The following is a 21,510-nucleotide window of genomic DNA, read 5'->3' as shown; positions in this document are numbered from 1 at the left end:
ATAGAATTGTTTTTATATTCTTGTAAAAGATTGTATTTCAAAGGGAAAGGATGTTGTTCTGAAGTAATGACTCAGTCTTCACTACACAAATATGATGCTAAGTAGACCAATGGCCAATCCCTTTGAACAGTAGTAGCAAGTCATATATATGACTTTTAATGCAACAAGCAAAATAGTGAAATACATGAATAAATGAAGTGAAATAATAAAAGAGTAAAAGACACATGAATATATACACGCGCCCCAATTTCAGGAAGAAGTGTACCAGTTTTATTACAGCATTGAAAAATAATTTCTCAAAAAGGAAACTAACAGATCAGTTCCTCCCTGGAACTTTCACACTTATTGACCCAGTCATCACACCAATTAGTCAGGAAAGAAAGGAAATTGGAACCCTAATGAGAACTTTGTTGGCACCTGTGATGCTTATCCAGGAGGTAGGGGTCCTTAGGCCTCTGGAGTAAGGTCTAAATAAATTTAAAAATATGCAATAAAATGCTAGTATCATGGCTTTAAAAATGGAAAACCCCTCAGAGAACATCTCTGAGTACCCTCATTTTACAGTGGAGGTAATTGAGTCCCAAAGAAGTTCATTGACTTGCCCAGAATCACACAAATAGAAATCAGCAGAATCTGATTCCAAATCAAGTATTTTTTTCTAGTAAGTCAGAAATTACTGGAGAATCTTAGTAAGTACCAGTTTCCTAGGCTTACGTTAGAGTGAATAGGTTATCCCCTTAAACTATGTTCCAAGACACTGTAAATATGGTGGAATAATGGCTGCATCTTCATAAAAATATATATCATTAAACAGGAAGCTAGAGGATACAGAATCATGAGTGTGACAAGGATACATGGGCATGTAAAATGTCTCATCCTTCCAAAAAACCTTCTGAACTGTGGATTTAGCATCAGGGGACAAGGAAAGTCTATTCAATGAGATGTGTGATTTATTGCCTTGTACCTTACTTAACCCCATCTTGCTTCATGGGCAGTGCCTGAGTCTATGCCAAAAACAATAGAGCAGGTCTCGCTTTGATCTTTGCCAGCTTTAGAATAACCAAACCACCTATTGAGCAAGAAGATTGACCTGCTTTGGATCAATAAAGTGGTACATTTCTTCTTTCCGTGCTTTTCTTCTCTATTTCTGTTGTTCGTCTTTCATTATGGAAAAGAATCGATTACACCAGGAGGAGGATGTCTTGACTTGCAAGGGAATTGGATTTAAGGGAGGAAGGGCTGTGCAAAGTTCTCACCCCTATTTCCAAAAGGAAGGAGAATCAGAGAAAGATAAGAGGTTTGGTAGGGAGAAGAATAAACACAAAACCGTAATTCCTTGTGGAAAGTTGTTGAAAACTTGACAAAGATGGTAAAAGACAGAAATGGTAAATATTGGAATCAAGAAAGAAATGAAACAAATATAATTTTCTAACAGGGAATAAATAAGTCTTTGGGAGGACTGTGAAAGTCATCCGCTGATTTCGTAATCTGTAAAACAATTTAGAATTATGCTAGGAAAAAAGCACCATATTATATGTTCCCTCTGACCCAGTAATTACATTACTACTTGTCATATTAAAGAGGAAAAAAATCCATAATAAGCTAAAATAGTGAAAGAGGGCCTTTATGTAGCAGCAAAGAAATAAAGTAGGTTCCCAAAGATTGATTTTTATTTATTCTTATTTTTTTTTTATTTATAAGTGTGACTCAGTTCCCTCTATTTTGAGAATGACCAGACAAATCCTCTCTCATGGATGTCATAGAATATAACTGTGCCTAAAGAAATGAATCTGAAGAATTTAGAGAAACTGGTATGAACTGATGTAGTAAAGGGAACTGTACCAGAAAAAAAATAAGGAAAGTGGAAAGACTTCTATCTCTAGAGTGAGAGGTCTTGGGTTCAAATCTGCCTCTATTCTCTTACTACCTCTATATTTAAGGCAAGTCACTAGTTTTCATTTTTCTCAAGGTGTTCTTCTTGATGGCTTTTCAGGTCACTTTTGGCTGTGAATCTGTGATCCCATAATATCCATAATTATCATAGTCCTGTGATGGATAAACATTGTGAAAGGCAGCAGGTAGAATTTGACCAATTATGACTTTAAAAAACTGTTGGCAAAGTCTGTCTCTCTCCTCTTAGATGGATTGTAGGCATGGAATGAAGCAAATGTTGACTTGTTCTTTCTCTTTAGTCAAGCATAAGTGTATCAAGAACCTGGCTCATACATACAAAAAAGGTTATAAAGGGAAGTTCTATGTGGAAGAGGAGAAAATATCAATGTGACCTTTTAAAAAAAAAGAAAGAAAGAAAGAAAGAAAGAAAAAGAAAGTTGGTAGGTAACCTTGAAGCAAGTCAGTGAGTTGGAAGATTGTGAGAGTCTACCCTTAGGCAGAACCAAACATTAGAAACTACCTTATTATTATTATTTTTTAAAGCTTTTCGGTAGGAGATTTCATAACCCACTCCCAAATCTAATAACTTAAAATATTTTATCTATATTAAATAATTCATGCTTCACTTGAACTTGTTTCCTGCTGTTCACCTTAAAATGAATATGGAGACTAGCCAATCACCTGGGAAAGAACCCTCCATTATATTTGGAGATTTATTTTCTTGGATGGAGAGGAAGAGAGGAGCCTGACTGGGGGTAGACTGGTGGAGGAGAGAACAACATAGTTTCTTCAACTGTTCCTCATGTGCTGTATTTTCCAATCCTTGAATCATTTTTGTGGCTTTCCACTGAATTCTCTCCAAGTTCCCCACGTCCTTTAATTATAAGATTCAGAACATAATATTCTGTGAACCTAGAATACTAGTAAGGATCTAGGCAGTGCTGAGAGTAGTGGGTAAAGTACTGCATCACAATGATATGCTAAAACTTGTTCAATCCTTTCCTCAATTGATAAACATCCCTTTAATTTCCCATTCTTTGCCACCACAAAAGGAGCAACTATAAATATTTTTGTATGTATAAGTACTTTCCCTTTTTCCTTTGATTTCTTTGGAATGCAAATCTAGTAGTGGTATTGCTGGGTCAAAGGCTGTGCCCAATTTTATAGCCCTTTGAGCATAATTCCAAATTGTTAAACAGAATGGTTTGGACCTTTTTACAATTTCATCAGCATTTTATGTGTACCTATTTTCTTGTATTCCTGCCAACATTGTCATTTTTGATAAATGTAAGATAGTGCATTAGAGTTGTTTTAAATTTAATTTCTCTAAGCAAGTTATTTAAAGCATTTTGCATCTGAGTATAGATAACTTTGACTTCTGAAAATTTCCTATTATCCTGCCTTCCTATTTTCTTGTGTTTATCCTTCTCTCTTGATGCCCTTTTATCTTATTCTTTTTCAGAAGTTTTTTTTGCTTCTAATCACTATCTCCTTTAATTTCTCTCTCTTTTTAAATTAAATTCTCCCCTGCCCCAAATTTCTTTTATCCCCTTCCCCTCTTTTTGTGTTACTAGGTAAGATATATTTCTATATATAACTGAGTGTATATAGATATTCTTCCCTCTTGAACCAATTCTGTTGAGAATGAGGTTTGTGTATTACCTGCCACCACTCCTCCTTCAGTTTCCCCTCCGCTTTAAGTTTTTCCTTATACACCTCTCTTATGTGAGAAAAATTTTCCTATTCTACCTCTCTCTTCTTCCTTATTTCATTGATCCCTTTTTATCATCTCTTCATTTTTTTGGAGATCACCTCAACAGAAAACTCCTTCAAATTGCCCTAAATATGATAAAATTATTATGAATTACATGTATCCCATATAGCAGAATTGCAGAACCGTTTTTCTGCCAAGGGCCATTTGGATATGTATAATATATTTCATATACAAAGTTATCACTTATAGAACTCAAGCAGTGGGAGGCTGTTGTATCCAGCTTTAAATTTATCATCATCTGCAGTTGCCTTAGCAAATGATTTGGCGACTGTATATATCCCATGGACGGACATTCCCTGCCTCTGCAATATAGGAATGAAAAGTTTAACTTTATTGAATTACTTATTATTTTTCTTTCATGTTTACATTCTTAAGCTTCTCTTGAGTCTTCTGTTTGAATGTCAAATTTTCTATTTAGCTCTCATCTCTTTATCAGAAATACTTGAAAGTATTTTATTATATGTCTGGGAATTTTTCCCATGAAATATTATATTTAGTTTTATTGGGTAGATGATTCTTGGTTGTAATTCTAGCTTCTTTGCTTTTGGAATAATTTATTCCAAGCCCTCCACTTCTTTAATGTGGAAACTGATAAATCTTATGGCTCCATAATATTTGAATTATTTCTTTTTGGCTGCTTGCATTATTTTCTCCTTGATCTAGGAACTCTGGAATTTGGCTGTAATATTCCTGGGAGTTTTCATTTCTTTCTCAGGAAGGATTGTTGAATTCTTTCAATTTCTGTTTTACCCTTTGGATCTAAGATATCAGGGCAGTTTTCTTTAATAATTTCTTGAAATGTGATGTATAGTCTCAGTCTCTCTCTCTCTCCTCTCTCTCTCTCTCTCTCTCTCTCTCTCTCTCTCTCTCTCTCTCTCTCTCTCTCTCTCTCTCTCTTTCTCATGGCTTTCAGGTAGCCTAATAATCCTTAAATTATCTTTCCTTGATCTCTATTTTCCAAGTTAGTTGTTTCTTAGATGAGATAGTTCACATTTTCTTTATTTTTTTCATTCTTTTGACTTTGTTTTATTGTTTCTTGATTTCTCATGGAGTCTTCCATCTGCCCAATTCCAGTTTTTAAGGATTTTTTTTTTTTCAGCGAGCTTTTGCATCTCTTTTTCTTTGAGAAAATTCTTATTTTTAATAAGTTTTTTTCTTTAGTGAATTTTATTTTTCTTTTATCATTAGGCCAATTCTGTTTTTAAGGCGTTATTTTTTTCCAGTATTTTTTTTCTCTCTTTTACCATGATGTTAATCAACTCTCTTTTCATAATTTTATTTGCATCTTTCTCATTCCCTCCCAATTTTTCCTTTAGGGCTCTTTCTTTAAATCTTCTAAGAATACTTGTTGGTCGGTCCAATTAACATTTTTCTTTGAGGCTTTGTAACTGTTTTCACATTGTTGTCTTCTGAGTTTGTATCTTGATGTTTTCTGCCATGATAGTAATTTTTTATGGTCAAGTTCTTTATTGTTTTTGGCTTATTTTCCAGCACATTTCTTACATTTGTGTTGGGTTCTGCTCACCTTGAGATGGAGATATACTTTGGGTTTTTTCATACTGCTGTTTTCAAAGATATTTCTGGGAATCTGCAAATTTTCAGGGCTTCCAAGGTAGAGAGACCAGAGAAAGGAGTAATCACTACTCACCTATTCTGTAATCTGTTTTTTTTCCTCAAGAAAGTCTCCTCTCCATCCTATAAATGCTAACACTCTTTTTGGCCTGGAACTGAGAAAGGCCTATGCTCTTTTGTGACTGAGCACAAGTATTCCCCTCTGTCTAGGAACTGCAGTCCAGATCTATGGGTAATTCGTGATGATTGCACCATGTATTAGCAAAGGGGCCCCTCTAATCTCTTTCTGACCAAATATCTGACTCCCTTACATTTTCTGTGCTGAAAACACTGGAAGCTGTTACTGCAGCTACTATTTTGGCCACTTCCAAGGCCTACCGCTGGTACTCGGGCTTTGGTATCGCAGAACTCTTGTAATGACCTTGTAGATTGTTTTAATCTGGGAAAATGTCTCTTCCTGACCTATTGTTGTCTCTGCTACTCCAAAATTTGTTTTGAATTATTATTTTAAAATTATCTGGAGGAAATGTCAGCAGAGTTCAGGTGGTTGTTGCTTTCATTATACCATCTTGGTTCCACAAAACTGAGCTTTTGAGAACTCATGGAAGGATAGGAAATGTTTTCTGGATGTGGGTTAAGATTGTTCTTGTATCTAGCCAAACTGATAATTCTGGGAATTATCCAAGATAATGGTTTGGTTTTTCAGTTTGTTAGTTTAGTTTCTATACATGTAAAACAAAGGAAACATATTCACAAATTATATATCTTAACACCTTAAAAATAATTGAGTAATACTTTTTTCATCTGTGAAATAGAGATAATAATTCTAGTAGTATAATAGTAGTTCCCTCATACATCCATTCATTTATCCATTAAGGACTTGTTAAGTGGCTGCTATGTGAGAAGTTTTCAAATAGTGCTCAAATGAGTTAGTGTATCTAAAGGGCTTTGAACACTTAAAGTATTCTCTAAGTGTTGGGTATTTTTATGATTATTGTTAACTTGTTTTTTCTCTAGTTTATAAGTAAATTTTTATCTGTCTTTCCTAATTGACTTGAAAGGAATGATTTACCAGTGTTATTCTGAATTTTGAATGTCTGGAACTAGTCATTTTTCCTAACACTCACATTTGATATTCTATGAACATAATTTCTCAAGGTCATTAATGAAAATATTAAATGAAAAGCTAAAATGATGGATACTAAAATATTGTTACACCTCATGTAAGTGACAGTGATTTATGAAAAACAATCAACAATCAATCAACAAGCATTTGTTAAATACTTACCATATTCCAGGCTCTGTGTTAAGCATTGGGCATTAAAAAAGCAAAAACACAAAAATTGTGGCCAGGTACAGAAGATACTATCTTTACAAACTCAGAATCTCTCAAGTCCAGTGCTCTGCACCCAGTAAGGAGCTTGTTTTATTGGATTGAATTGAAGTTGATCCCATTCTTAGATATTGTTGTTGTTGTTCACTCATGTCCAACTCAGTATAGGGGTTTTCTTGACAAAAAGATACTGAGGTGCTTTGCCTTCTTCTCCAGTGAACTGAGACCAACTGAGATTAAGTTACTTAATTCACAGCAAGTGAATGGTCTAAGACTGAACTTGAACTTGGGTCTGACTTCAGAACCATCTAGCTGCCTCAGGCTGGGTATTCATATTATTCATTTTTATTTAAAGCATCCAGATATCTATGTTGTGAGAATTTTTTCTTCTTTTTTCTTTTTTTGCAAGCATAGAAATTCAGTTGATTGCTTGAAAAAATAAAGTTAGTTTGAATATTTCTCAGAATCATCCATTTTGCTTTTTCTTTAACTCAGGTACAATGCTGACCATGAGTTCTCAGAAGTGGTGATTCCTGTTCACTTAGAACTTTGTCCAGCAGGCTTTCCTGCTGTTCCTAAGTTTTTGAATAAATTAATTTTTGATTTACTACAAGATAGAAAACTGGGCTTTTATGCAATTTGAGGCTTGACTTGTCACTATTTCACTATGACCTCTGTGTTCTCAACAGATATTTTTTTCCTCTTAAAAATTTACAATGTCTGTCTTCATGGTTTTTGCCTAGTAGCTAGATGCTCCTTTCTTAAGGCTTTCCAAGGAGAAAACAATATTACAAACCTTGTAACTCTTTCCTCACATATAACAAAGGAAGTTACATAAATATTTGTTTTAGTTGGTCGGGAAGTAGTAGTGATCTTTATGGAATATCTACTGCTAACTGTAAGTATTGTCCCTGCAAACTCTTCACACTAACAGCAGAATATGGTGAAGAAGACTGGGATAGAAAGCAGGAATTTGCTTTCGGGGGCATATTTATTGAAAGAACATGGCAATAAAACACTTATGAGTGAACATGGAAGCCTGGAATAACTGAAACAGAGATCAAGAAGAATAAGGATGAATGAAGAAGATAGACTACTTTTTTGAGCCTCCTTGTAATTTAATTCTTTAGTAGATCTGTGAAATCCTTGAAAAGGGTGAAATCCTTCTCATAGTCTAGATCAGGGGTCCTCAAACTACGGCCTGCGGGCCAGATGCAGCAGCTGAAGACGTTTATCCCCCTCACCCAGGGCTATGAAGTTTATTTAAAGGCCCACAAAACAAAGTTTTTGTTTTTACTACAGTCTGGCCCTCCAACAGTTTGAGGGACAGTGAACTAGCCCCCTATTTAAAAAGTTTGAGGACCCTTGATCTAAATTGTAGCTTCTCCTTTCTCACTTATGACAATGGGTTCACATGGGTCTTCCATGGAGAGCTTACCCAAAGTGGGTGGCCTGGCTCTAGGCCTTTGGACATTTCCTGAGGAGCAGCAGAATAATGTGATCCCTTTTCCTTAGTCTTCAGTGTAGTCTCTCTGATGATATCTTTTACACCTCTTCTCTTACTCAATTCTTTGTTGGTAATGGACTGTGTAGCCTGCTTAAACTCACAACTCTCCATTATCCTTTTACTGATCCACAACTTTAATTCTAAAGAGACCATTGTCTGTCATGATTCATAGACATATAGCAGCACCAGAACACCAATGGTGTTTAAAAATTGGGGCTTTTAGTTTCAGGGAGAATATTTGGGGTTATTAAAATGATATACACAATATCCCAAATGCAATCCAGCTTTCTTTTTTCTTCCTATTTAATTCTGGGCCCAGATGGTATGTATCCAAGCTATATGGACCGTTCATAAATACTAGGGGAAATTGCATGCATTCAGTGTTTGGGACTAGGAGAAAGAACAGCCCACTTTCTTATATCCTACTTCCATATAATAGAAGAAATATCAAAAAGGAAAAAAAAAGCAGTAATATAAAGAGAGGGTGAGTTGATGGTCATCAGATAGAGTTCTCTGTATTCTACTCAACAAATATTGAATGGTTAGTGGAATTATGAAATCAGCAGCTCTTTAATTTTTTTTTTTTAGCACTTTTGACCTACTTTGTGTGTATGATTTATTCTGAATACCTTGAATGTCCCAATCCCTGCCCTTACCTGTTGAGTTTCTACCCATCCTTTGAAACTCAACTTATGTGCCATCTTTTCTGTAGTACCTTTTTTGATCTTCTTGGTTGGTAAGACTTTCCCTTTTAGATCTCACACAGAGCTTTAATCTATATATTGTGAAATACATTATAATAAAATGTCTTCAACCTGATGCAAGAAAAGAGAACAAAGTTCTGCTGTCAGAAGTCTATGGTTCTAACACTGTCTGACATTTTTGGAAAGTTACTTAATCCATGGGCTGCCATTTCAACTTTTTTAAAAATTGAGGGAATTGGACTGGATGACTTCTAAGGTCCCTTCTTGGTCTAAATTTATTGCCTTTGTCTTTTCTAGACTATAAACTCAATAATCACCCAAAGCACTATAAAATATTTATTAAGTGAAAGTCACATATTAAAATAATCTTAAAAGATTTTAGTAAAATCTTTTCATTTAAATTTGTTCTTTTAAGGTTGATAAATGTGGAGGAGGAAATGAAATCACACCTGGATTTCAGATGCTCCTGAAGGCTTCAGAGTTGTATTGGGAAATGAAGGGTCTGGGATCAGATTCCCAATTCTACTGAGTGACGTTGCACAAACTAAGTAACCTCTCTGGACTTCAATTTTTCAAATGTAAAATGAAATGGAAGGCATTCAAGGTTCTTTTTAGTTCTGAATCTGTGACTTTATGATCCAAAAGAACAGTTAAATCCTAGAAGCCACTGGATTATAGCTGTGATTACATTTTATGTAAAGTTAAAGACTTCCTCTTTTTGTGAAATGTGCATTATTTGAGGAGAGTCATTCTCATTGCAAACCTGCTTTGCTGGCTGTTAAAGAATTAATACTTTCATTTAATTCTCTCATTTTTATCTTCTTTCATTATACTGTACTAGTAATGAATAGCCAATAGGTTCCCTTATTTTAAAAGCATTTAACTTTAGCAAGGAGGTGATATAGTGGACAGAGCCCTGAACCTGAATTTAGGAACACCTGAGTTAAAATCCATCCTTTAACACTTACTGGCTTAGTGACTCTGCCTCAGTTTCCTCTTCTGTAAAATGGGGATATTACTACTACCACTACCTCCCATATTGTGAGGATGAAGTGAGATAATATTTATAAATTAGTATACAAATGTTAGTTAATTATTATTAACTCTAGAAATTTTCTTACTGCTTCTTAGTTTTTGATTTTATATCTACTCTTCCACTCCATGTTATATTAGCCCAAAAGTTCTTTGCTATTTAATCTGTTGCTCTGACCAGTTTTCAACTCCACAAAAAAAGATACCTTCTATGTCCTTTGGTATCCTATTTCCTCCCCCCCACCCCCTTTTTCTGCCTCCTTTTATGTATACTCTCCCTCTTTACATTGCAAAGTCCTTGAGGACAGGGATTACTTACTTTTTATTAATTGTGTCTCCAACATTTGTCACAGGTGCCTGGCACCGGACAGGTGCTTAATAAATGTTGATTGGATTGGATTACAACCAAGCTCTCCTTTGGTAGCTTTGGAAATACCAAGGTGAATCCAGATAGTATTTAGTGCTCATGTAATTGGAAATAGCACCTCACTTAAAAATCAGTGCTATTAAATTAGATTCTATCAAAGTAGTGAAGATTTAAAGCTGAAAATCTAAGCTCTCCATCTTATGGAGAAGAACACCAAGCCCCAGAGAAGTGAAATGACTTGCTGAACGTCATGAAATAAATGGAAAAAAAATTGATTTGATTTCAGGTCTTGACTTTAAATTCAGTCACATTCTATTGTATTAATACTACCATATTGCATACTTCCCTAAAGTGGGAGCCGAGATTCCTGTGAAAGTACGGGGATACCCCAAAAGTAACACTGACTATAGGTCACGCTCTGTTTTAATATGCGCCAGATTAGAAGAAATGGAGGAAATAATGTTTATATTCCGGCCAGATATATTTGGGAGGAGAAAATCTCGATTTTCTTTCAGTAATCGATTCTTCCCTTCTATCACAGAGTGGTAGGCAATGCTCGAAAGAACTTGGATTGAGAGAGGCTGCCTTGCATGTGAATCTGAGCATTGGGGTTTGGAGGCTATAAAGCAGATTGGCAATGAAGCATGTTTTATTTACTGGTAAGAATCCTAGATGGATCATCAGACTCACTCAGGCAGATCCCCGCAATGCATCAGCCTCCCGCTAATGGGACTGACTGAGGCGGTTAGGACTTATTTGTAATTCAGAACATTTGTTTTAAAATATTTGTGTGGGTATAGGTTTCGTATGCATACTTTTAAAATATTATTTAGCGATTTTAGTGCCTGTCTCGCAAAAACACACGCGTACATATTTTGTGGCGTGGGTGCCGTGACAGGTAGAGAGGGGTCCTGGAGGCACGATTTGTGCCTCCGCCGCGTGACCTTGCGCATCCTGTGGAAGATGGCATCAGCTGCTTGTTTTCCCCAAGAACAGGACGGGAAACAAAGAAAAGGATTGTTAGATGGCAGCGTGAGAGTTTCCTGGCAGAATGAATCACTTGAGAGAGACAAGAGGACAAGTAGGGAGAGTCCCTGGGGTCAGGAAGCCTGTGTTCCGGTTCTGATACGGACCGGCTGCGATACGAACCGGCTCTGACACTGTGGCCGACTCTGAGTCCGTTATCAGGGGCCCAGATTTGTGCCTGGGCGTGGCGCAGAGATAGAGTGCTGCGTCTGCAGGTAGGAAGACACGCTCAAATCCAGCCTCAGATACTTTGTAGCTCTGCAACTCCGGACAAGTCACTTAACCTTTCGTGTCCGTTTCCTCCTCTGTAAAACGAGCTGGAGAAGAAATGATAAACCATCTTAGTGTCTTTGCCAAGAAAGCCCCAAATGGTACCACTAGTACGGCCGTCCTGGATAGTCCAACAGGTAGGAGGAGAACCAGGAAGGCGAAGTGTGTCCTGCAGTATCAAGAAAAGGTGGATACATAGTGTCAGAGGCAGAAGTTCCAAGGGATGAGGATTGGAGAAAATCGAATATATTTGGCAATGGTGAGATCACTGATAACTCAGGAGGGAACAATTACAGTTGCATAATAAGCCAGACTGCCTAGGGAAGTGAGAAGAAGGGATATGGCCCAATTGTTGAGTTTAGTCAGGAACGGAAGGAGATGATCGATAACATGGAAGGATGAATCAAGCTGGGGTTTTTGGAGGATGGGAAAGAAGGGGGCATGTTTGTAGGCAGTAGGGAAGGAGCCAGTAGACAGGGAGAGATTGCAGATAAGTGAGAGCGGTGATTATGGTGGGGTCCATATGCTAGATGTGACTGACGGAATGGGATCCCTTGGGCAGGTAAAAACAAGTTACTTAATCCTTCCTTGCCCCCGGCAATTCTGTAACAAGATAAAGAAACACACTTTTTAAGCTGTTAACTGGAATGTTTCTACTGGGAGAATTCATCACATACATGAATGAAATCCCACGTTGGGACCAAAAAGAAAGAAAAAAAAAAAACCAACAAACAAGCATGTATCAATGAACCATACCATACTCCGTTCACACATATCTTCCTGTGGTTCTCTTTCTTACTCTTTTATATAATCTTATGGCTCAAAATATTTCCATTACATTAACATACCACAATATAGTCGTTTCCAAATGTCTGATACTCTCTTGGATATGTTAAAGAAGGGATACTAGTGATTTTCACCTTGGAAATTCTGTGATTCTATGAAAACGAGAGGGGTTTATTGTCATAACATTTTTTTAAGATTAGCAATATAACTAGTATTTATTTAAATCCATCTCTTTTGGAAAATCTTACAAGTCGAGAATGTCTAATGTATCAAACATTTTGAAATGATCATTTCTAAGAACCTAAGCAACTTTGCAAAATCTCGAATGAATATTAAATTCTCTTTACATCTCACATATTTCTCTTTCAATATTGAGACCAAGAATTCTGACTCGATCTGGCTGGGTAAATGACAGCTGCAGACCAGTGGGTAAGCTGCAGAATGGTGGGGGTCTCCTCCTCCCATCCACCTCTTTCTCTCGTCTCAGAGGGTGTTTTTTTTTTTTTTATCCCTCCCCTTTTAAGCCTCCCTTTCATGTGTAGCCAAGTGAAAGACTCAGAGCGAAATATAAACTCTGGCTCAGCAGATCTTGGGGGCCTGGAGGCTGATGAGAGAGTTTAGAGGCCAGGAAGCAGCAGCCTGGGAAGCCTGCCTGCAGGCACAGGGCAGAAGGGCCTCCAGGCAGGCTTTGGCTCTCAGATCTTTCTGAGCAGGAGATGAATGTGATATATAGTGCCCCCAAGAATACTGGGGGAGGGGGCTATCCAAACCAAGGGTTGAAGAAGCAATAGGCATTTATTTTACTGCTCTTCAGAGTAGGTTCACCATTCATCCTTAATCATTGGCTATCCAGTTAGAATAAGACCTTCCTCTCTCTGAACTTTGTTGGGTTTTTTGGAAATTATAGAGCAGAATCCATTGTATTTAATGTGGGAAATGTTCCTTTGAGATTTTGACAGAATCTGGCTTCTTAGATTCTAACTCTCAGGGTTTAATTGAAAAAGGAACATTGTGGGAAAATGGAGCCAGATGTTTGAGCACGGGTTCACTTTTTGTGGCCTCTGTGATCCACTATATATTTCAGGATTGATTTTTGCCATACCCTCAATTGGCCAACCTTCTATAAATTACAGAGTGGGTGGCTAGCAGTCACTAGAAGGACTGGAGCCCAGGCCAGGGAGAATCCTAGCGTTTTAATAATAAACAATATTGTCTTCCTCCATTTGTACTCTCAAGAATACTAATATGTTTTTGGAATAGTTCATAATTTGGATGATAAATTGGAAGACTTAAATTGGGATAAAAAAACAAACAATAAATAATTCAGGAATGATCTTTCTCTCTCCTCTCTCTGTCTCTCTCTTTCAGTATTTCTCTGTTTCTGTCTTTCTGTCTCTCTGTCTCTACTTCGCTCTCTGTCTCCCCTTCTTTCCCTTCTTCCCTCCCCCCTTTTTCTGGACTGTATCAGTCAGCACATGTCAGGCATTGTGCTAAGCACAGGGAGTACAAAAAAGGGACAAAAACCAATCTCTGAAAGGAACTCACAGTTTAACTGGAGAGACAACTTGCAAACGAGATATATTCAGGGGATAGTCTGAGAGGGAAAGTATTAAGATGAATGTTTCTTGGAGAAGTTGCGCTTTAACTGAAAGATGGGAGAAGCCAGGGAATTTAGGAGGTGGGGACAAGGAGGAAGAATATAGTCATAGAGGATAGCCGGGGAAAAGGAACATCATGTGTCAAGAACAGTAAGTAGGTCAGTGTCACTGACTTGCAGATATATAGAATGTCTATTTAGAAAACACTCTGCCAGTGACCACAATCCATAGTCTTTAATCCTTTTCAGTCATCTCAGAGAAGTTTAATATATATCTTGTATGTGTGTTCATTTGGCAGGCATATTTTTTGCATAAAGATGGCTAGATAGAATTAAGATGGAGAATTCAGGATTTTCAACCTGGCCATCAGCTTGACCAAAGTTAGTTGTGACTAGGTTTGTGAAAGATTTTAAATTTAATTTCCTATAAACTTGTGTATTAATGCTATTCAAATGAGTTATATCCATATCTGAAACATCATCTGCTACTAAATGGCATTTGACAGTGAATTTCTGTTTTCTTTCTTCTTTCTTCCTTCCTTCCTTCCTTCCTTCCTTCCTTCCTTCCTTCCTCCTTTCTCTCTCCTCTCCCCCTTTCCTTTCCCCCCTTCTCTCTCTCCAAAATCAGTCATACCTAAAAACTATATGTTACAACATGCTAAGTACTGCTAGGAATATTATCTAAATTGTGATGAAGTAAGTATATTTTCAAGGTGTCATTGTAGCATAAATTTCTTCAGGACAGAACTTCATGTAAGAAGCGAGACATAGTGCTAGACATATTCAATATAGTGAGCAGTTAGTAAATAAACACTTATTAAGCAACTATTATCTTAACAGTGATTGTACTAAATGCTGGGGATACAAAAATTATACTATGTTATAATCAAAACTATCTTCTTATTTGTGAAAATTACAAGAATTTTTTATTTCACAATATTTGAAAACTCTTCTCTCACATCATTTATTGTACTCTATTGTTGACAACAAAACAACTGGATTTTAATTTTCTTTTATTGACTTTTCCTACCTATTATCTGGATTTGATCTCATAGGATCTGAGAACAAATCAAGGCTCAGCTATTGCTCTGGATCTCAGTTTCCTCATTTGTAAGCTAAGGGGTTTTGACTTGATGGCTTCCCATTCCAAATCTATGATCCTGTGCTCTCCAGGAAAAAAAAAAAAGATAGACATGGAGATAACCTAACAATATATGCTGTTTCAGTCCAGAAATATAAAGACTAAATGAGGAAATATGAACATTTACAAAATCCTGACTCAGTTGACTTGTTCTTCAAATCCCAGAATAGAACTAATAGATTTGAAAAAGGATAATTAGAAAAAAGTGTTAATTCCAAAACAAGATGGCACCTTCTCAGCAATTTAACAATCTAAGAAAGTTGTCTAGAGTGCTGAGAGATTGAGACTTCTTGTTCAGGGTCTCACAGGATGTATGGGAACTCATCTCTGAAGTCAGCTCTATCCACTACATCATGAGGCAGAGGATTTATAAAACAGGGGGATTGCTCCAGATATGGGATGTGGATACCTACGTTAAAAATCTAGCTTTGCAGGAAATCTCCTGTGTGACCTTAGGGAAATCATGCCAATCTGTAAACTACATTTCCTTATTTGTAAAACAGGGAGATTGGATTGTTTGGTCTGTAAGGATCTTTTTGCTCTAAGATCTTTCCTGTAACTCATAAACCAAAGTGTAACTTTAGAAATCTCATGTCCTTAGAAAGGACCTGACCCAATGGATTCAGTGTATCTATTGGGAAAAGTGCCAGATTGGAATTTAAAAGGCTCAGGTTCCAGATGTGCCAAAATGTTTGTGGCATCCCTTTTTTGTAGTGGTTAGAAACTGGAAACTGAGTGGATGCCCATCAGTTGGAGAATGGCTGAATAAGTTAACATAGTATTTTCATTCCTTCTGTTGTTGTTTGCTTACATTTTATTTTTTCAGTTTTTTTTTTCCTTTTTGATCCGATTTTTTTTGTGCAGCAAGATAACTGTATAAATATATACATATATTGGATTTAAAATATATTTAACGTATTGGATTACCTGCCATCTAGGAGACTGGAAAATTTGGAACACAAGGTTTTGCAAGAGTCAATGTTGAAAAATTACCCATACATATGTTTTGTAAATAAAAAGCTTTAATATAAAAGAAAAACAAAAGACTTGAGTTCAAATTTCTATTATACTTTTTATGGCAAGCCACCCAGTCTTAATTGAAGGCCATGCTTGCCTCGGCAGTTAAATGAGAGGGGACTAAACTCTGTGACCCCTAATTTGCCTTTCAGTTCTAAATCTATGATGCTGAATAATGGTGTTGGTATCTTTGACTTTCTCCCTTTGTTTAACTCACTAGCCAACTAGAATTCATGGCTTGGACCTCGAAGGAGGCAACTGTAGCTAAAAAAAGTATCCATTGTCAGACCAGGGCTTGTGCCATACTTGCCTAGGGACGAGACAGGAGGGCTCAGTCCAGGAATGGGAAGAGATCCAGCAGACTATGAGACTGGACACCCGAAACTATCCACTCTCTTGTCTAGTGCTACATAGGGAATGTTTGTTAGAAATTCTTTGACATAAGCACTTGATCTCTCATTTTGAAGAATACAATGAAAAATATTCTTTAAAAGATTTTTTTTCTTTGAAAAGTCTTTACAAATTAGGGTGATTTGCCATTTGTCCTCTGGGAAATTGGTGGCTAAGTAGCAATGTTACAAGAATCACATTCCAGATTTCTAAGCTAAACTTACTGATTAGACAGCTTCCTCCCATGTTATTTTGAGATTCTCATATTCACTCATTTTGGTTATTCATGAAATGAGTCCTTTACGACAAAATTTTCTATAGGATATTATGGAAGTATTATGAAATATTAAAAGATATGACACAAAGCAGCCACATTTAAAGTGTCACTGGTAGTGGTATATCAGTGTCAAAAATGCTCGCTTGTTGGGGAAATCTGATTTTAAAGATGGAAATCGTCAATGACTTGTGGATTACACATCAGACTTGTTTTCCTTAGCCTCAGGAGGTGTGGAAGCCAGATCAGACTTGTTTTTCTTAACCTTGGGAGGCAAAAGTAAGATGAATGGGGGGTTTTGATTCACTATGAAGAAAAACTTCCTAATAATTAGAGCTGTCCAGATAGAAAAACTGTCTTGGAAAATTTACAAATCCCCTGTCATCAGAAGTTAACCAAAAGTTTGTTGGAGATTTATGGTTCACGTGTGAGTCCAACTTGATGACCTCCAAGATGGAAATTTTAAGGTTTTGTGGTTCTCGGTGTGGCTAAAGACCAAAGGAACATCTATCCACTTTTTAATTTTTTCTACCACATTAGAATGTGAACTGACTGAGAGAAGAGACCCTATTTTTAACCTTTTTTTGCATCTCCAATGGTTAACACATTGTCTGCTTGACTTCCTTAATGTCTATAAAATGAATGAATCATGCTTTTATATAGTAGGAAGTAACATCAATACCCAACATTTATATAGTGCTTTAATATTTGTAAAGAGTTTTATAGACATCTCATTTTATCCTTCTAAATACCCTTGAGAAGTAGATTCTATTATTATCCCCATTTTACAGCTAAGGAAACTGAGGCAGATTGACTTGATCTGGATCACCTAGGCTAGTAAGTCTGAAGCTAAATTTAAACTCATATCTTCCTAACTCCATAATCAAGATACAGCCAGATGACATACTGGATAAAACATTAGACCTTAAATCAGGACGTCCCAAGTTCAAATCTCACCTTATGCACTTCATATCTGTGAGATCCTGAGCGGGTAGCTTAACCCCCTAGTTTCTTCTATTATCAAAAAGGGATAATAATAATAACATCTACTTCCCATGGTTATTATGAGGATCAAAGGAAATAATATTTGTTAAGCACTTCTCAAATCTTCAAGCACTATATAAAGGTTTGCTATTATTATTCATACAGCACTATTTCCTATTTCAGTGTTAATTATCTATTAATACTGACAAAAGCTGTTAATATCAGCTCAAGTTGGCATTTCATAATAGTATTTGCCTTTTATATTACTGATCATGAAAGGGTGTTTTTGAGTATGACTCTAGCTTTCATGATCAGTGATCAAAACAAAAATTATCATTTCAATATAGTTAGCTTTGGAAATAGAAAGCAAGACAGAAGCACATCTGGATTTGCTCATTATTCTTATATCACTTTGGCTGTCATTCACATTTAAAATGTATCATTGATATATATTAGTTTCAATAATTGGATTTTTTTTTTTTTACTTCTTTCCTCAGAATTAAGAAAAAATTCTTAGCCTTTTAAAAATTCTTCACCTTTTTAAAGTGCTATTAGTGGGTATTCATGTTTTCAGACCTTTACCCCCTCCCTATGTTCTAGCACTAAAAACTCACAATGATGTTTTTCTTTCCTTTTAAGGGTGTACCTCAGTTACCATGTGCCAAAGCATTATACAACTATGAGGGAAAAGAGCCAGGAGATCTTAGCTTCACCAAGGGCGACATCATTATTTTGCGTCGACAAGTGGATGAAAATTGGTATCATGGAGAAGTCAATGGGATTCATGGATTTTTCCCCACCAACTTTGTGCAGATTATTAAACCTTTACCTCAGCCCCCGCCTCAGTGCATAGCACTTTATGACTTTGAAGTGAGAGACAAGGAAGCTGACAAAGACTGTCTGCCATTTGCAAAGGTAAGCTTTCTCAAGATGGAAGTTTCTTTCTTTCTTTCTTTTTTTCTTTTTTTTTATTTGTTTGTTTGTTTTGAAGTAACTTGGCCAGGATCACACAGCTAATATGGGTCTAAGGCTGAATTTGAACTCAGTTCTTCCTGATTCTACTGTGATATAGCCACAGTGCTATCTACTTGTCTCTAGACATTTCTTTTTTTTTTTTTTTTTTAAAGTTATTGTTGTTTATGACCACAGTCATTTACCTTTAAATCATTGAACCTGATTCCTGCCCAAAAAAAAACCCCAAAGCAAACAAACACTTTTAAGTAAGACTAATAGATTACCATTATTATATTTGTCAGGGTATACACCAAATTCTACATTCTACATCTATAGGCCTCCGTCTTTCAGTTTGGATGTTTTATCCAATGTGGGATTTTCTGGAACCAAGAGTGACCATAATGGAGTTCAGCTGCTTTTCAGTGTTGTTCTGTTTCCTCCTTATTTGATTAACAAGAGATATAACTGAATGGGCTGGATTCACTGCCATTTATATTTCCTTTTTACTTCCTTGTACCACCATTTTATCCGAATCAATTTCTAACTCTAAATAAGATCTTAATTAAAAAAATAATAATAGAGAAGTATATGGCATAATGAAGAGAACTGATCTCAGAGTTTGGAAAACACATTTTGGACTATGTGATCTTAAATAAGACCCTTAACAGTGCCCCCAAGTGACTATCTGAATTTCAGAATAATTGACAACCTGCATTGGTAGATAAAAGAGTTTCCTTTTAGGGAGTATAAGTATAAGGTGATCCAAAAAAAGAATAATCAGCATTTACCAATAATAGTTTTTACACACAGATCAGCAATAGAGTAGATAGAGTATTGGACTTGGAATCAGGAAGATTCACCAGCATGAGTTCAAATTCACTTTTAGACACTAGCTATGTGACCATGGCTTGTAATATAACATTTTTGTCTCAGTTTCTTCATCCATAAAATGAGCTGGAGAAGGAGATGACAAACAACTCCAGTGTCTTTGCCAAGAAAAGTCCAATTGGGGTCACAAAGAATTGGACCCGCTCAAAAACAATTTTTGTTCACAAATTATTATATAAAGTTTCAATTTTTAAAACTCCTGATTGTTTTTCTTGTATTTTTTTCATTGATCATCAAAATTATATCTCTCCCTCAAAAAAATTCCCTCAGCCCTGTCTCTTAAAGTATATATATATATCATGCTGGCATATGGAAGGTTGAATGAACTAGTGGGATTCTTAATTTAAAATCTGCTTCTGTGGTTAAAAGGGTCCACAGTACCAGGAAAATTGTCTACTGAACTAATAATGGGTAGACTTTTTAAGGTGCATGTTACCTTTGAACATAAAGTTTGTAAACCAATAGAAGGACATTAGTTTCATCCAAGAAAAATTTGATGTAAGAAAAGTTTGGGAGTCAGTCTAATACCAGCCTGGCTCCTACCTATATTTCCAGTCTTCTCATGCTTTATTCTCCTTCCATACTCTGAGTCAGTGATATTAGCCTCGTAGATATTTCTCTCACTAGACAACCTATCTATGGATTTTGAGTATTTTCACTGGTTCTCCTCCATGCCTTGAACCTGCTCCCTCCTCAGCTCTGCTTCTGTGACTTCATTTGAGTCCTATCCAAAATCCCACTCTTTCCCATCCTTCTTAAAAATGCCCTCCCTCTGTGGATAATCTTCAATTTGTCTTGTAAATCTCCTTGAAATCAGGGTCTTCTTTTACCTTTCTTTATATCCCTAGCACTTAACACAATGCTCGGCACATCATAGACACTTAATAAGTTCTTGTTAATTGAGTGATTAACTGACCAAGATGATATGGATAAATATATAACATGTAACCAAGTTTCTTCACCAAGAAATCACAGAGGAGCAGCAAAATCCTCAATCTGTCTGAAAGATCAGAGACCCTAGACAGCATTTGATTCAGGAAAATTGTGGGTGTTTACACAGACATATCCATCCTTGAGTTTTTATTCATATATTCTGAAGTTATCAAAAGGCACAAATTAAGTGACAAGTCTTTATTAGAACATGGAGTCATCATCATTTTGGTATTCCTGCAGGATGACGTCCTGATGGTGATTCGGAGAGTGGATGAAAATTGGGCTGAAGGGATGCTGTCTGATAAAATCGGGATATTCCCTATTTCATATGTTGAGGTAAGTTAAGTTGAAGCAATCTTGAGAAGACCAGTAATGGATCCAAGAAATAAACTTTAATTGTGAAATTTCATTATTAGTCATGCCTCTTCTGCCTCTCCCTTCCCCAGAGTGAACTGCACCCTAACTTTATTTTATAGAGGGACTAATTGTGAAACACAAATAAATGATGAGAAGTAGGTCTCAGGATAAATCTGGAGTAATTTTTGACTTTTGTCTGCCCTTTGATTGCTGAATGCCGAAATTTCATAGACTTTTCCTTCCAAAAAATTATTTCTTAATCATTCTTTTCTTTTTAAATTTTGAGTTCCAAAACCTCCCCATTCCTCCCTCACCCTATATCCATTGAGAAGGCAAGTAATAGGCTATCAATTACACATGTAAAATCATGTAATACATTTCTATATACTAGCCATATTATTTAAAAAGTTAAAAAATTATATTTCAATTTGCATTCAGAGTTTATCAGTTCCCTCTCTAGAAAGTAGTTGAGTCTTTTATAATTGATCATCATTATAACATTGTTGTTACTATTCACAATGATTTAGTTTTCCTTAGTTTATTTTGTATCAGTTGCTCTAAGTCTTGATATGTTTTTCTGAAACCAGTCCCCTCATCATTTCTTATAGCACAATAGTACTCCATCACAAATCATGTGCTACAATTTCTTCAACTCTTCTCCACTGATAAGTATCTGAGGCTGAGTTTACATTCAGAACTTCATGATTTAAA

At 36.2% G+C, this 21,510-nt stretch overlaps 1 protein-coding gene across 1 annotated transcript in view; it reads left to right on the top strand.

The window, feature by feature from the left end:
- The window catches only part of SH3RF1 (SH3 domain containing ring finger 1), a 202,018-nt gene that overhangs the window by 107,234 nt on the left and 73,274 nt on the right, over positions 1 to 21,510 (top strand). The window contains exons 3-4 of the mRNA XM_051966162.1: positions 18,307 to 18,582; positions 20,683 to 20,778. Of these exons, the coding sequence (XP_051822122.1) occupies positions 18,307 to 18,582; positions 20,683 to 20,778 (372 nt within the window). The remainder of the gene's footprint in view (positions 1 to 18,306; positions 18,583 to 20,682; positions 20,779 to 21,510) is intronic.

Source organism: Antechinus flavipes, chromosome 6, assembly GCF_016432865.1.
Source record: "Antechinus flavipes isolate AdamAnt ecotype Samford, QLD, Australia chromosome 6, AdamAnt_v2, whole genome shotgun sequence".
In the NCBI taxonomy this organism is placed as follows: domain Eukaryota; kingdom Metazoa; phylum Chordata; class Mammalia; order Dasyuromorphia; family Dasyuridae; genus Antechinus; species Antechinus flavipes.
Note: the sequence above shows the minus strand (reverse complement) of the source record. Positions and strands in the feature narration are given on the sequence as shown.